Below are 16,088 nucleotides of genomic sequence, written 5' to 3'. Positions count from 1 at the left end.
CATGGTGGAATAGTCTGGACTTGACATTCCATTGCTCCTATCCTATTCAGGACTGTGTAGGCACATCAAGGGATAAACATGTCTCTTTCTACAACCAGCCATATTCTGCACTCCCTGGAACTTACAAGACAAGCTATGGGGAACCACAGCTCACAGAAAATTCCCTTGTACATAGAGTTCATTCAGAGAAAAAGATATAGGTGGCACAGACATGATAAGAGTAACCACACAGTATTTAGCATTTGGAAGTTGGGGTATGAATGCCTTAACAACAGTCACTGTCTGGGTCGGGTCAGTAAGGTTTGACAGGCCCAGAGTGAGCACAAGAGGTGGGTGAACTCTTTGCAAGCAGCAGCTGGGTTGACATTGCCCCAACCCGAGTTTACACTTTTGAAGGCATAAATAGCCTAATTGTTTCTGAGCTCCATGTTCCTTCCTCATTTAATCTCGTGAGACAAACACAGTTTATGAAAGTATTAACAACAGGACAGACTGCGCAGGGTGACTGCGCTCTTTTAGTAAAGTAGAAACCCTGAATAGCCCTTTGTTGTTGATGGAACTATAAGGCAGGGCCAGCAGATAAGGCAGTATGACCTTTTAATAAACCTCAGTTCTGCAAGAGAGCTACACGGTTCAGAGTTGTGATCCTTCTGCATTCTTCACTGGTTCCAGACCAGGGCATTGTCTATGTAGGCAGCCATTGAGTTCATCAGGTGATGTGAGATAAAGCGGGGAAGAAGTACATCTTTGGAGATTAAAGTTTATTTATGATGTTGGTGCAATCGGGGAAACAACCTTTACAACATGGTTGTTTCATCGCGTTCAATTACAACGTGGTCGTTACATCGCAAGTCATTAGATCGACTAGCAGTAGTTGGTGCTCCAACGCCTTCCCTACTGTTGCGCAGGGTGGAGTTGGAATAGTAAATGATACTATTCCTAATGTTGGAGCGCCAGCTAGTGCAAGTCAATCTTGCGATGGAATGGCATTGCGTTGTAACAACGGGTTGTTGTAACAACTGCGTTGTTACGTAACGCAATGTAAAAGCATGCGTTGTAGCATGCTATATCCGTGCAATGACGGGCATTACATGAACATCAGTCTGGTTACATATTCCACTTTTTTTTGGCAGGGGTGAAATGCGATCCCAATAGTCACTATAATGTCTGCATGACCGCCTGTCCTGCAACCTGTCATGACCGATTGGCTCCCGAAAACTGCTCAAAGCCTTGTGTTGAGGACTGTGAGTGCGATGACGGCTTTGTGCTGAGTGGAAGCTCTTGTGTTCCTGTTTCAGAGTGTGGCTGTTGGCACAAGAACCAGTACTACAAGGTGAGATGACATTTATATGATGGTTAAAATGGAGATAGAAAAAGTATGGTTACATGATGATATAACATATGGATGTTTTCTGACGTGATTCATTTTCTTTTAGAAAGGTGACAGCTTTATGGAAGAGAACTGTGAGAGCATATGTGGGTGCAAGGGAAATAACCTCATGCACTGCTCTGCACACAGCTGTAGTTCTGATGAAATCTGTAAGATTCAAGATGGTCATTGGCGTTGTCTACCAGCTATCACTGCCACCTGCCACATCTATGGCGACCCACACTACACAACATTTGATGGGAGACTTCACCACTTCCAGGGGTCCTGTAACTACACTGTGACTGAGACTTGTGGAAAAACCCCCACCAGATTCAGTGTGACCACCCGCAACGAGCACCGCGGCAGCCCGAGCTGGACCGCTCTGAACTCCGTAGCACTCCTTGTGAAGGGCAATCACATCGCACTGAGGAAGAACAGGGTGATTTATGTGAGTATAATGTGTAAGCTATTGAGTTACAGGTTTAGTATATTGCTTTGTGCAAACATCTGTATATTACAAATGGTGGTCTAGTTAAGATGGTGTAACTTCCTGCTGAAGTTCCTATGCATAACCAGACCACCACAGATATAATTTATTTGAGACCAACACAACTCATCTGTTCTTTCGTATCCAATTAAAGGAATATCACTGACCTGAGTAATAGAATTATATCTCAAAAGAATCATAAATGTTTATATTTAATCTATATCCCTGCTCCGATAATATGCAGAACATGTTCATTATACTCATCCTCTTCTACTTGAAAGACTGACTTGTGATTCTATACTGTCATCACATCCTGTGTATACTTACAGTAAGAAGTATAGGATAACAAGATAAGGTTTAGTTTGCCCACATTTAATTTCAGATGCTGCTGCGTAACCCTATGAATCAATGCTGTATTAACTTTGTTGGTTCTAAGTAAGAAAACTACATCGGTGCCTTCAAGGAGATGCCACACTTCCCTGCATTCAGTGAAAGTAATATGATTGAGGGTGTAAGCAGTTAGTTGCTTCATAATAAGAGCCCCAGTTTGACTTTCTTTACTACTACTCTACTGGCATAAACAAATTGCTATAAGTAGCTTGCTCCAAGAACCCAAGGTACAGAGTGAAAGTCCTTTAGCTCCTGAAGACCTGAAGTGCTAGAGTGATTTTCTCCCTCGTGACTGAAAGTCTAAAGTGGGTTTCCTCAAGTGACCTAAGGTCTAGAGGAAGTCTTCCCTTAGTCACCTAAGGTCCCAAGAGAGTCTCTACTTAATCACCGAATTTCTAAAGAAAGTCTCCTCTTAGTCACCTAAGATCCAGAGAGAGTCTCCACTTAGTCTCTCGAGGCCCAGGGAAAGACTTGCCTTAGTATCCTAAGTTCTAGTGGGAGTCTCCCATTAGTCACCTAAGAACTGGAGGTAGTCTCCCCTTCATCATTTAGGATCTAAAGAACATATCCTCTTAGCCTCCTAAGGTCTAGAGAAAGTCTCCTCTCAGCCTCCTAAGTTCCACAGGCAGTCTCCCCTTAGTCACCTATGGTCTAGAGGTAGTCTCCCCTTAGTTGTCTAAGGTCCGCATAAAGTCTCCCTTTAGTCTCCTAAGGTATAGAGGGGCTCTCCCATTAGTCTCTTAAGGTCCAGTGTGAGTCTACTCATAGTCTCCCAAAATTGAGAGGTAGCCCCCCCCTTCATCACCTATGGTCCACAGACAGTCTCCCTTCATTCAACTAAGGTCTAGATATATTCTCCCCTTAGTCTACTAAGAGGGCATCACCTTTTAGTCACCTCAGTCTAGAAGGAGTCTCCCCGTAGTCTCCTAATGTCCAGAGAGTCTCCCTCAGTCATCTAAGGTCTAGAAAAAGTCTCCCCTCAGTCACCTAAGGTCTAGAATTAGTCTCCCCGAAGTATTCTAATGTCCAGAGAGAGTCTCCCAAGGATCATAAGCTGTAGAGCTACAAACCTTGGTTGCAAGTTAAGGTGAAGTTCAGTAAATTTGCCTAGAGATGGTTTTCTCCAGTGATCTAATTCCTAGAAGGAGTTTTCCAAGATGGCTGAAGATACTGAGACATGTTTTGTTAGTTATTAAAGATCCAGAGGGATTTCTTTTGCTGTGCCTTAAAGTCTAGAGCAATTAACCCAAAGACACATTTGAGCTTCTCTATGTGTCATAATGTTTAGAGGGAGTTTTGGTCGTTGCTCCAACTACCACTATGGGTGACATAATTGAAATGTTTTCTTTCATCTTACAAGTCTGTTGTCATTTTACCTTTGTGTAAACTGCTCTAAATCACACATACATTAGAAGGCAGTATACTTCAAGAGGATAAGTAGGTAGTACCTGCAAGTGCTATCTATCAGGGAAATGCATGTTTTTTAAATAATTGTGGATGTGCTGTTTCTTTTAGCTTGGTGTCATTATGACTGAAACACTGGCTATATGTGCATTATAAATACTTATAGTGGGCCTTCGATTTTCATCTCTTATTAATTTTCCATTAAGCAATAAAAGCACTTTACAGTAACATGGACCGAGAGGTTGTCTAGATGGATGGAGAAGGCCCTAAGTTTAAAGACTGGTTGGGATAAAAGGTAAAACGTATATCACTTGAGTATCAAGTGTCCCTGAGATAGAATGGGATCTCAGATTTAACCGCACATGGAAAGACCTTTGATCATAGGTTGGAGATCAAAAGAGAATTAATTAGGGTTAGTGACTAGGATGAAGATAAACAATATCTAATAAGTTGCTGAGAGTAACAATATATTTTGCTGAAGAAGTATTCCTGTCCCAATTGAATAATAAACAAAAGGAAGTGCAAACACAGAGCAGGCACAACGTTTGCAGTAGAATTGATCCATCTTCAAGAGTGGTCCAGGTGGGATAACCTCTGAGCAGAGTGTGAGCCCAGGCAGATATTGGCAAACCATAATGTTCCTTATGAGAAAAAATCAGAATAAAAAAAGGGTTATGATTATTAAAAATCAAATGCCTGATTTAGATGGAAAATGTCCTCACCCATTAAATCCTTCATTCTTGTGTTTGTTGTGGTTTTGTAATGTATCGAAATAGAGCAAAAAATCTTTTTTGTAAGATGACATCCATAAATAATTAGGGGTTTCCACATGGATGATAAAAAGTGATAACATGTGCTTCTTCCCTGTTTTGCTTTCACTCAGGTTAATCACATTCAAACTCATCTGCCAATCACCATATCTGGCATGACGATATCACTTCTTGGCTCCTACGTGACGGTGACCACAGACTTTGGTCTTGAGCTTCAGTTTGACGGTGACCACGAGCTCCTTGTCAGAGTGAAGGAATACCACAAAGGCGTGCTGTGTGGATTGTGTGGGACCTACACGGACAACCCGCAGGACGACTTCTTGACACCAAATGGAGTTGTAGTCCAAGATGTCAATCAGTTTGGAAACAGCTGGAGAGTGCCCGATAGTGAATGGACGTGAGTACCTCTTTACACAGAGCCACAGAGGTAATTATTAGAGAGATACAGCGAGGAGAAGCGTCAGGCCATATTCATTCCATGAAGGATACTTCTTGGTGCAAACCAGCCCCAAAACAGTAGTGAGATCATTCATTTTTTGTGCCGGTTACTGTTCTCAGGCTCAAGGCATCTCACCCCTTATATGAGTATTCCTTTATCAGAAATCCAGAAAATTAGCATCTGTTATGGAATCATATTATCTGCACCACTTAAATCTGTACAATTGTCAATAAATCTTATTTTAATCAGGCCATACTTATAAAAGAAAACCTACCTCTATTTGGAAGATAATATTTTCTGCTCCTATCAGCTTTTTTTGGGCAAGACCTTTTATATCAATGTTCACAACTCATGACCAGTCTACCTTTGTCCTCACAGTTGCAGCTCAACTCCGCCTCCACCCGTAACCTGCTCTCCACCCTTGCAGCAAGAATCCGAAGGGAAGTGCAGGATCCTCACCACAGGGAGCGGTCCCTTTGCTGCCTGCCATGCGCATATACCTCCTGAGACGTACTTTGAGAGCTGCGTCTATGATGCGTGTGCCAACGGGGGCAGCACAGAGTGGCTCTGCAGAGCCCTGGAGTCCTACGCAGAAGCCTGCAAAGCAGCAGGAGTAGACCTGGGAGATTGGAAGAAGGACACCATCTGCGGTGAGTGCCAGTGGATCACACTGCCTAATTAATAATGTGTGCACTTATCTCAAGAGGGTTCCTTTGAAGAGAACAACCTTTCAATGTAACTCAAGGTTCAACTAACCATTGGTTTTTGCCTTTTACTTTAACATAATATGTTAAAGCTTCCTTAGGCATGAGACAATCTTTCAAAGCCATGAGACAATTACTGCACAAAGGTGTCTCCAGGCAACCCACCTTGAAAGCTGTGTACTTAGTTGACACTGGCTTCTTTACTGTTGTACCCTGTAAGTATTTTAGTTGTCAAGTGCACCTGGGAGATTTCAACATTTGGAATGGAATACATTTAGCCAATTTATATTTAAAAAAATATATGGTTCAGCATCACACACATCTGTACATTCAGCATATTGCAAATGATACTCTGAAGTCATGTATTTTTGCACCTATAGAATTGTCAATTTCAAACTTTGCTCATCTTGTGCCATAGTGTTGGTCATAAAATTATAGTTTGTTAATGATACAAGCATTTGTACTTTTAGTTACCAACACATTTCTGATTCCTCCAGTTGCCACCTCTATTTATTCTTCTTTCAGAAGGTTCTCAGTCAATCAGAGGGTTGTATAGCGTGGCTACTCACCCGTGAGGGCCTCAAGGTGATGGGGGTGGTGCTGTTTAATCCATCTAGGTTGTTAGATGTCGACTCGTGTAATACTTTAGCTTAATTCCAGATTCAGGGGGGATAGCAGTTCCCTAAGAGATGGGTTGTGTCAAACCCACATCTCTGGACTTTGGTGCTGTTTAATCCGTCTGGGTTGTTAGATGTCGACTCGTGTAATACTTTAGCTTATTTCCAGACTCAGGGGGATAGCAGTTCCCTAAGAGATGGGTTGTGTCAAACCCACATCTCTGGACTTTGGTGCCATGGTAGGGTTTTATACTGTTTTCATGGATTCTACCAGATAAAGTGGAAACAAGGGTCAACGCTCTCTGAGGTTTAATTCATTTTGGCACTCTGGAACACATTTTTAATAAGCAAAAAAGCAAATTTAACACCCGTAACTCATTGATAATAAACTCATTTAGCACAAAATCCCCAAGTAAGCAAAACACTGAGGTGTTAGTTAAACTCAGTATCACATAACTGTTTTGTACAGATTTGTAGACTTTGAAGATTTGTCACACCAAATGTTTTTAATCAAGATATCTCTCCAAACTACATTGAACACCCACAAACACAGGAGTGTTTGAGGATTCACATGGTTTTGCATGTAGCTTTCTACTGGGGATCACAAGCAAAACTACTCCTCTGAAATGAAAAGTGCCATTGGATGTATTTGTGTATGTATGTGGAGCAAACCTAGCTGATACGAAAGCGGGCATTGTGCAGGGTGAATGGTACAAACAATAATGGTTCTGTCGGAAGAGAATACCTAATGATACGGTATTCAAATTCAATTACTGCATTAATATGTCCCTGTTGGGGTACACATGTGGTGGCACTTATACTTAAAACAAAAACACTGACCCCATTGGTAGAGAAAGTACATTTTTAGTCATGTACTTTCTTATTATTTCAAATTATTTTCAAACATCAGTTGTGCTGTCCAAACGACAAATGAACATACACAAAACAAAACAGAGAAATTTGTGAAGGACTGGTACATATTAAAACATACATATATAAATACGTGGTAGGTCAATTATTAAAGATTGTCAACTGTGAACACAATAGTCAAGTAGGCAAATCAATTTGTTTTTGTTGATAACGGACTTTGTACAGTTGGATCTCAAGTTTGGTGCGTCTAACTTGAGATCCAACTGTACAAAGTCCGTTTGGAACAAAATGAATTGATTTGCCTACTTGACTATTGTGTTCACAGTTGACAATCTTTAATAATTGACCTACCACGTATTTATATATGTATGTTTTAATGTGTACCAGTCCTTCACAAATTTCTGTGTTTTGTTTTGTATATGTTCATTTGTCGTTTGGACAGCACAACTAATGTGAAATAATAAGAAAGTACATGACTAAAAATTTACTTTCTCTACCAATGGGGTCAGTGTTTTTGTTTTATGTATAATTGCCACCACGTGTGTACCCCAACAGGGACATATTAATGCAGTAATAGAATTTGAATACCGTATCATTAGGGTATTCCCTTCCGGCAGAACCATTATTATTTGTATAACTACCCGCCCAGGTTCTGAGGGTTACAGGGTCACCCCATTATACTTAGCAGGGTGAATGGTAAGCATACAGTCCAGGAGTAATAGAAGAGAAAGTGGGCGCTGGACTGGGGCACAGGCAAGCCTACCGTCAAAGAGTAGAGGAGAGGTTGCTGATTATTAGATTGTTACTGCACTGTGATGTAGATGTAGTGTGTCTCAAATGTTTTCCAAAATTGGAGCAGCATTGGAAGAGTCCTTATGGATACAGGATGTTGTTCCATATCCAGGCTGCACAGATGGGCAAGGGCTGCTGGTTCGTTTTTTCTATTTTACACTTCCTATTCTCCAGTCTGAGTAGCCAGTCTGATGGTATGCTAAGAGCCAACGGAGATGGTGAGCTTATCTGCAGGAAGTGTGCGTGTGTGTTGGGGGGGGGCAGGAGTTTGTGAATGGTCATGGTGGCTTTGTTCATGATGCTGGTGGTTTTGAAGATGGTGCGAGTCAGTAAGTGTGGCCAATGGATTTGCATCAGGGTGAGAGTGATCTGTTTAAATATCCTCTGGCACTGATGCGATGTTTCTGTAGCTGTAAGATGCTCATAAGAGTTGCCAGAGTGATTTCTGAGAGGCAACGAAGCAGGGCATTCCCTCCATGCAGATGCAAGAGTATGAAGGCTTGAACAGCAGTTCTGAAGTCAGTTTCTGGAGGAAACTGTTGGACTTTCTTTAGAAGAGGGAGCTGTTGCCAAGCTGTCTTTGTGTTTTTTGGCCATATGATGCTTGACGGTGAGGTTGATTTCCAAGTTAAATCCAAGTGACTTAGCATTCCTTAAAGTTGGGGTTTGAACCTGTCAAGGCTCACGTCACTGAGCCAGGTTTCTACTCTTTCTTGCGTGGTGTTTGTGGCACATAACAGGAATTCTGTCTTGATTGGGTTGATCTCAAGGTGGGCGCAGGACAGCCATGACTGGATGAGGAGCAAACAGCGTTTGAGACTTTGGATGCCTGAAGCCGAGGAGACATTGAGTTGTGTATTCTTGACATATTGGTGAATCTTTCTGGTGTTATGTGTAAGTGGAGCCCTTTGAGGCTCTAAGTCAAGGTTGAGGATGACAATAGAATGTACAGAGCCCTTGGGGCCTCCACAGGTGAAAAGGATCCTTTTGTGACCTGTTGGTGCCCATGTGAACAAACTGGTGGTGGCAGCAGAGGGAGCAGGACACGCAGTGAAGGATATTGCCAGTGAATCCCCTTCGAGACTTCGGGGTGTGGATGAAGGTTGGGTGGCTGACTTTGTTGATGGAACGAGTCATCATCTGTGGTCAGGGGGGAATCATCTAAGATGTATGAGGTATCTTTCTTCTGTGTTGAAAGAATGAGACAGCATCTGTAGTCAAGAGGGCATGAACTAAGATGTATGAGGTAGCTTTCTCTGTGTTGAAATGTGATCTGAAACTTGATAACGCGCCATTAAGAATATGGTTAGCACAGTGAGATAGGGACAGTGAGGTGTCCGGGAGTACAAGTGGCTTTGCAATGGATTGCTGATATTGTTGAAAAGTTGAAGACACAGATGTGGCCTTTGGTGGGTGTTGTCTGGGTGATGTGTTGTAACAAATTGAGTGAGTAGATGAGGTTGATGAGGGTGTTTCTTGGTTTTTCCTTTGACACTCTGCATTCTGGGAGGTTGAAGTCACCCACAACAGTGATGTTGATGTGTTTGGTAGATAAGGTGGGGGAGATCTGAAAATTCATCAATGAAGTGTATGTTCAGCTTGTGAGGCCTGTTGATTGCATATCAGGAGCTCCATGGAGTTGAGTGTCACTTGCTTGCCTATGGTGTCGGACCAGGAGGACTTAGGAATGGCAGCTAGGCGTCTTTCCTTCATATAGGCACAGTCCACACAATGGATGCTGTAGCCTATGGTAACAAGGACATCTCGGCTGTGTGAGGATGTGGGGGTGAACCGTGTTTCTGTGATATAGAGTGTGTCAAGATTGTGATAGGTGAGAAGGTGTGTGATAACTGGTGTGTGGAGTAGTACAGAGCAAGCGTTAATGACCATGAGTTGGAATGTGTATTCTGTAGTTTGAGGATCTTGTGGTAGTTCATGGGATATGTACAAGGTTGAATTTACATGTTATGAGGATTCTATCTGAGTGTTTGTGTTGTCACAGTCTGGGTGTTAATGTTGGGGTTGTCCATATGGGGTCCGGGGTGCGGCACAAGATCATATCTTACCTTGCAGGTTTCAATGGAACTCTCCCAAAGCAAGTCGTAATTCTGACAGGTATAAATAGGCAATGCCCCTGCCTGTGTCCACCCTTTGCTGGGGATGCCGGGCAGTGAGACGTCCTGATGAATTGACTAAAGTAAGGAGAAGGCAGGCAATGATGTAACTTCCAGTGCAGAATGATGATGGGAAAGGCAGTGATGTCACTTCCTATTCAGATAGGTGAAGGCAAATGAAATCCTTTTACCTGTCTCGTTCTTTTAAAGATAGTTTTGGTGGTAAACCAATGTCCTCTATTCTTGTGCATACGGGTGATGGAAAATATAGCCCCATTGCCTGGCTCCTTCTTCTAAAGATGATGTTGCTGGGAAGCCAGTGATGTCATGTCCTGTTCTGATGATTGATGGGAAGTGAAGTCCTGTTGCCTGGCTTATTCGTTTAAAGATGAGCTTGTCTGGAAATGTATGATGTCACTACGGTGCAAGTGGGAGATGGTAAACGTTGTGATGTGGGAAACGGTATTAAACCTCCATGTTTTATAGTGATGAATGCGAAGGGGCTTTTCCAGGGAGAAAAATGTTACTTGTTAAAAAAATATTTACAAATACCTGCTCTTGCATTTTTCTCTGTATCAAGGGAGTATTCTAAGAAATCAACTATGAAGAAAACTTTTAGGGGTACTTCTAGATTCTTTGTGAATCCCATAAAAGGCGAAGATTTATTCCAAACAAAGAAGTAACCATGTCTGCATAAAGTTCTGACTTTTAATGTTGGCTTTGCCTTTTTTGAATCTGACTCTTTGATATCTTTATTGCGAAACTTAAAAAATGACAAACATGTGCATTAAGCATAATCATTTTTCTTCATTTTAAAAGCTGGGTATTAATTTAGCTTTGACCAAGGAGTTGTGGCTCAACAAGCTATCTAGATGTTGGTTTGGACAAGGATACCACCAGTTGTGATGAGTCAGGCAGAATTTTCTATGCCACCCTCAGATGAAGTTTCTCTACTGTATGCTCAGCTATGGTTGTATTTCTTCATCTATTTGTTAACAATGCTTGCTTTTTATGCAGTGTCTGTCACAGTTCCTTCAAAGTCTCACAACAGTTATTTCTCTTTTCGCTCTTGAATCTTTGCAGATGTTACTTCAACACTATCAACACCGACTAGTACGATGACAGCTGTTACAGGTAAGACATCTGGACTCAAACGCTAACCAGCATCTTTTGCATTTGGAAAGGACTCACGGCTGTTTTTCTGATAGTGCCTTTCAGCCAGAGGATATTTCGGGAAATGCCCAAGTATACATGGCGGTGTATGGGAACGCACTATACTCTGCGAAAATATATTTCTTGCAGTGAATAATGTTTTTATAAAACACATAGTTACATTTCTCTGCATAGTTTCTGCATGCAGAATTTTCTATCTGCAGAAAACGAGAAACAACCTTTACAACGCGGTCGTTACACCGCAATACATTTACATCGTGGTCATAACAACGCAAGTCGTTACAACTACTTGTGTTGTTTGGCGCTCTACACTAAGGAATAGTATGATTTACTATTCCAACACCTTTCGTACTGTTACACACACTGGAGTTGGAATAGTAAATCATACTATTCCTAAGTACAGCGCCTCTAGCGCAAGTCGTTGTAATGACTTGCGTTGTAATAACCGTGATGTAACTTACCCCAATCTAAATGATCACGTTGTATCGTCACATATTCGTAGAAATCCCATATGCTTAAGAGAGCACAATAGAATATTTCAGGACATCTATGGTCTATGTTGATCCATTAGAGTATTCCCGCAATGCTTTGTGAATCCCATTAAAGTTAGAAATGTAAGGAGTATTTGTCTGACTTTATGAACTTGGCTTTTGAGAATTGAACAATTTGTTACCACAACTATCAGTATTGCAAATGCTTGTACTAAGGATTCCTGCTCTGCCGGCCATCTTCTGGTCCTCGTATGAATCTGTTGGCCTCAGACAAAGTGTCTCTACTGCATTCTAACACATGTCACTCGTGAGATATATAATTTACCCGTCTTTTATAAGACAGATGTTTACAATGCAACAACTGTTGATTCTCTTTTCTCTCTTGAAATATTGCAGATGTTACCTCAACACCTTTTATGTCAACAAGTGGGATTACTCCAAAACCAGTTATTACAGGTAATTTATCTTGACACATGGCCGGTAGAAAGAAACCTTCACCTGGACCAAAGTCCACCAGATATTGACTCACAGGAGTCCTTTTCACATCGTGCTACCTTACTCTCGGGGGTTGTGGTTAAAGGTTCTGCATCATGTTGCGTACCTTCCACGGGCAGCGAAATCAAGTTGTAATCTCCATATCTAAGGATTATCTCCCTAGGTACAGAAAGCAAAATGTCAGCAATGATTTGTCCAATAAAGTCCCCCACAAACAAACCCAAATCCTTCGAAAAGTTAATCCTTGATTGTTTGATGTGCTGAGATTCATTGAAAAAACACAAGACTGCGTAAAGTGGCATCAGGATGTTGCAGCACATCTCACACGGCACGTGGTAGCATGACACCTAGAGAAGACATAAATAATTATGTTGCTTGTATTCATGATATATATTCAAATGTGTTGTTGACTTCTTTCAGAAGCAACATGTAGTGTGCACAGTGACCCTCACTACATCTCCTTCGACAAGCAAGCCCACACGTTTATGGGAACCTGCATGTACACTCTCTCTAAACTCTGCAACGGCAGCAGCTCGCTACCACCCTTCAACGTTGAAGCCGCAAACGAGCACCGGGGCGCCAACACCTACATCTCCTACGTAAAGTATGTCACTGTTGAGGTGCATGGACTCCGAGTCACCCTGGAGAAGCAGAAAGTGGTGAAGGTAGGCGTTAATACTACTTGTATCCTCAACCCATGAACAGCAATAAAGTGAAAGCAATAACCCATGAAATAATGCGTATTAAAGAACTTTAACACATGCCACAAAGATACTCAGCTGCCTATTTATTATATAAATCAGTGTAGCCATAAACAAATCATCTTGAAGTTTAATAATGCAAACACACTTTTCTACCTCTCCTGATGTTTGGAAGAAGCCAACCTTGTGGCACATGTACAACGAGAAGATAAACACACCAACCTGTTCTAGCCACCAGCTCGGGAGGAGGTGTAAGAATCCAGATGTGTTGGGTACAGCGCCTCATTATGGATGACTACAATGTTAACCCCATTCACAGAACACTCATACGCTTAGGTTCCCTACCTGTGCACAAACCTTTATGATTGTTTTGCAATGAAAACCCAGTCCCTTCCATTTGTACTAATTGCATAGAATGTTCCATTCTATTACCATTTGACTTGTTTTGGGGCCAGTTCACAAAGACATTGAAGAGTAGTCAATGAATCCAACAGAAGGGCTGATTTACATACTCCAGATACCTGTTTGAATAGGCCTCTTGGTATTAAATACATGTCAAACTGGTATACTTTCTTATTTTTCCTGGAGCACCTTACATTTGACATGGGTGCTGTCCTCCCTGTTCTGCCAGATTCTGTTACTGTACCTGTCCAGTCATGAGTGCCCTACACGCTTTGGTGATTTGCATGGTTGCTTTCTTTTTTTTATTATTACTATGTTCTTCTGTCCGCTAGCGATTTTGAAGACCCGTGCATCCAGTTTTGGTGTTCTATTTGACGTGTTTTTTTCTTCTAAATTTCTCTCTGTTTTTCATCCTGTTTTTTCTTGTAAATATTACCTTTTCTTGCTGGTCTAGCTATTTTTTCAATATTAGATTCCCATTGGTTCCCCTCATTTCTGCCTTAGTGTCCATGACATCACCGAGTGCGGGATCCAGGGGCTTCAGGACCCTGCTCAGCGCCTGGGTTTAGAGAGGCGTGTACTGTAGTATCCGCTGATGTCTGAGGGGAGTGCTCAATCGGTGGAAATTCTAGTGCTTCCACTGTTTCTCCACCAATGGGGGAGTATGTTGGAGTAAATTCCACTCATGGACTCTTCTCCCTCTTCAGTGCTTCCCCAGTGCTCATAAATCAAAGCATTTTCCATGACCAGCCAACTCTAAATCAGCCATTTGTCTTTAACGGGGACTGAAGTTTCAGTCCAAAGACCAGGGTCAACAGTTGGTAGCACTGTGGGCTATAAAACATCCAAACTATAGTTATTTGCTTATCAAAAAAAGAATTGATCATTTGTTTTTTATCTTGAAATTTATGTCATCATTTTGTTCACTTGATGAATTAGAATAGAATTTATTTTTGGGAAACATTGTATGGCAGCGATTTGGACCAGTCTTTTCAGATGAGATAGCTAGGGGGACTTACAAATTAAATGTAGAAATCTGTATGTACCTTGTGGGCACAAGTTTAGGTGGTGAATTGAGTAATATCACATGGTATAATTTATAGCATAACAGTTCTTCAATACTGTAAGTGCAGATTCTTTATGAAAAGCAAGCTGTTGTATTATTGTATCATAGATGGAAGTGACATCTGTATAGTTGCCATAAATATACTGTCTATTTATAGGTTAATGGTATCAGAAGCAACCTACCGTTCACGCACGCGAGTGGGCTCAACGTTCACCTTAGCGGTGCGTTCGTTGTACTCACCACGGGATTTGGCCTCCGAGTGAAGTTTGACGGGAACCACAGAGTGGAAGTGACCCTGCCCAGCGTCTTCAAAGGTGAGGTCTGCGGCATCTGCGGAAACTACAACGGCGACAAGAAGGATGATTTCATGAACCCATCTGGTCAGCTGGAGCCCAACTCCGCCAGCTTTGGAAACAGCTGGCAGGTCTATAATGACTCAAGGTATGTATATGGTCCATACTGCACTTGTGTACTTATGTAAGCTGTTGCAGGCCTAGCACTGTCCCTGAAGGAATGTGTGTGTGCTGTAGTAGGCGCCTTGCAATAAAAAGGTCAGTGGAAAGTGGTTTTGGAAGATCCAAACATCCTAAGCATGTACATTGACTTCTTGTAGCTGCAAAGAGGGTGTCCCAGGTGCTCAGTTGTAAGTCCCAGCTTCTACTTGTACATTGCATTTGGCTGCATTGAGACAACATGGTATGTAAGATCACAGGATGGTCTATGTTCTCCTGGGTAGGACAGTGTATGCGTTTGTGCAGTTTTTGTCTTTTCCTCATCTTGGACCTGATTTATATTTCGGCGTATGGTTTACTCCATCACAAACGGGACGGATATCCAGGCCACCAAAATGATAAACTCCATTATATCCTATGGAATTTATATTTTGGCGGCCGACTATCCGTTACCGTTGTGACAGAGTTACTTTCCGCAGAAATCTATATCAGGCCCCTAATCTGGACTAATTTACCTAGCGCTTCCTTTAGCATAATTATGCATGAAGCATGTTCGATTTGTTACAAGGAGGAACCCAAAGTGAGGTTGGGGGTACATATTTACTTTTGAGTCTGTGACTGTCCAGGATCATTGAACTATGGGTTTGATGTGCAAGGATTCCATTGCCTAAAAGTGTTCGCACATTGTGGTTGGACGATAGTGAATAGAACATACTTTTGCAAACCGATCTCCGTACTCTTAGATTAGTCACAAATCACAATTTGCAGGGGGCGCAGAATGCTTAGTTAATATTTATTTGACATTTAGCAAATTATGACCCCTTCTGATAGACTTCATAAACAGGTATGGTGGCCTGCAAAGGACAGAAGAGAACCAATCCTGTATTTTGATTCTCAAATGGAAAGCTCTTTCTTAAAAAAAGCAACCTTTTTTCCTTGATGAACCAGCACTCTCTTTAAAAAAAACGTTTCCTGCTTGAGAAAACTTCAGAAGGGGTAGGTATTTGTCCTCTGGACTCCTGCATACTCCCCCCAAGTCTGCCAACCGTTTCTCAAAGAGGAATGGGTTCTCCGTGGCACCCCCTCACCCTTTGAGACTCTTATGAGGAGCCAGTAACTGGTCACTGGTTTACGACTGGAATTGTGGTTGCAAATTGGAAGTTTCTCCTTTCAGAGCCCTTCCAAATTCTGATCCTGTATAGGTTTGAACACCTTTTTTAAGAGTCGGAGTTGTTTTGGGCACCTAAAATAGGTCCCGTCGTTAGCAACTAGTGATTTTGCTTTCACAAACCAGTGATTTCAAGAATTGCAGTGTTTGCAATCCTAAAACCCATTAGTAAACCAGGCTCCTG

At 41.9% G+C, this 16,088-nt stretch overlaps 1 protein-coding gene across 1 annotated transcript in view; it reads left to right on the top strand.

The window, feature by feature from the left end:
- The window catches only part of LOC144791347 (uncharacterized), a 363,412-nt gene that overhangs the window by 124,099 nt on the left and 223,225 nt on the right, over nt 1-16,088 (top strand). Inside the window, exons 24-31 of the mRNA XM_078666025.1 lie at nt 1,134-1,333; nt 1,437-1,817; nt 4,534-4,817; nt 5,238-5,509; nt 11,040-11,090; nt 12,017-12,076; nt 12,536-12,780; nt 14,442-14,725. Coding sequence (XP_078522151.1) covers nt 1,134-1,333; nt 1,437-1,817; nt 4,534-4,817; nt 5,238-5,509; nt 11,040-11,090; nt 12,017-12,076; nt 12,536-12,780; nt 14,442-14,725 — 1,777 coding nt within the window. The remainder of the gene's footprint in view (nt 1-1,133; nt 1,334-1,436; nt 1,818-4,533; nt 4,818-5,237; nt 5,510-11,039; nt 11,091-12,016; nt 12,077-12,535; nt 12,781-14,441; nt 14,726-16,088) is intronic.

This window comes from Lissotriton helveticus, chromosome 11 (assembly GCF_964261635.1).
Source record: "Lissotriton helveticus chromosome 11, aLisHel1.1, whole genome shotgun sequence".
NCBI lineage: Eukaryota > Metazoa > Chordata > Amphibia > Caudata > Salamandridae > Lissotriton > Lissotriton helveticus.
This window is presented reverse-complemented; position numbering and strand designations above follow the sequence as displayed.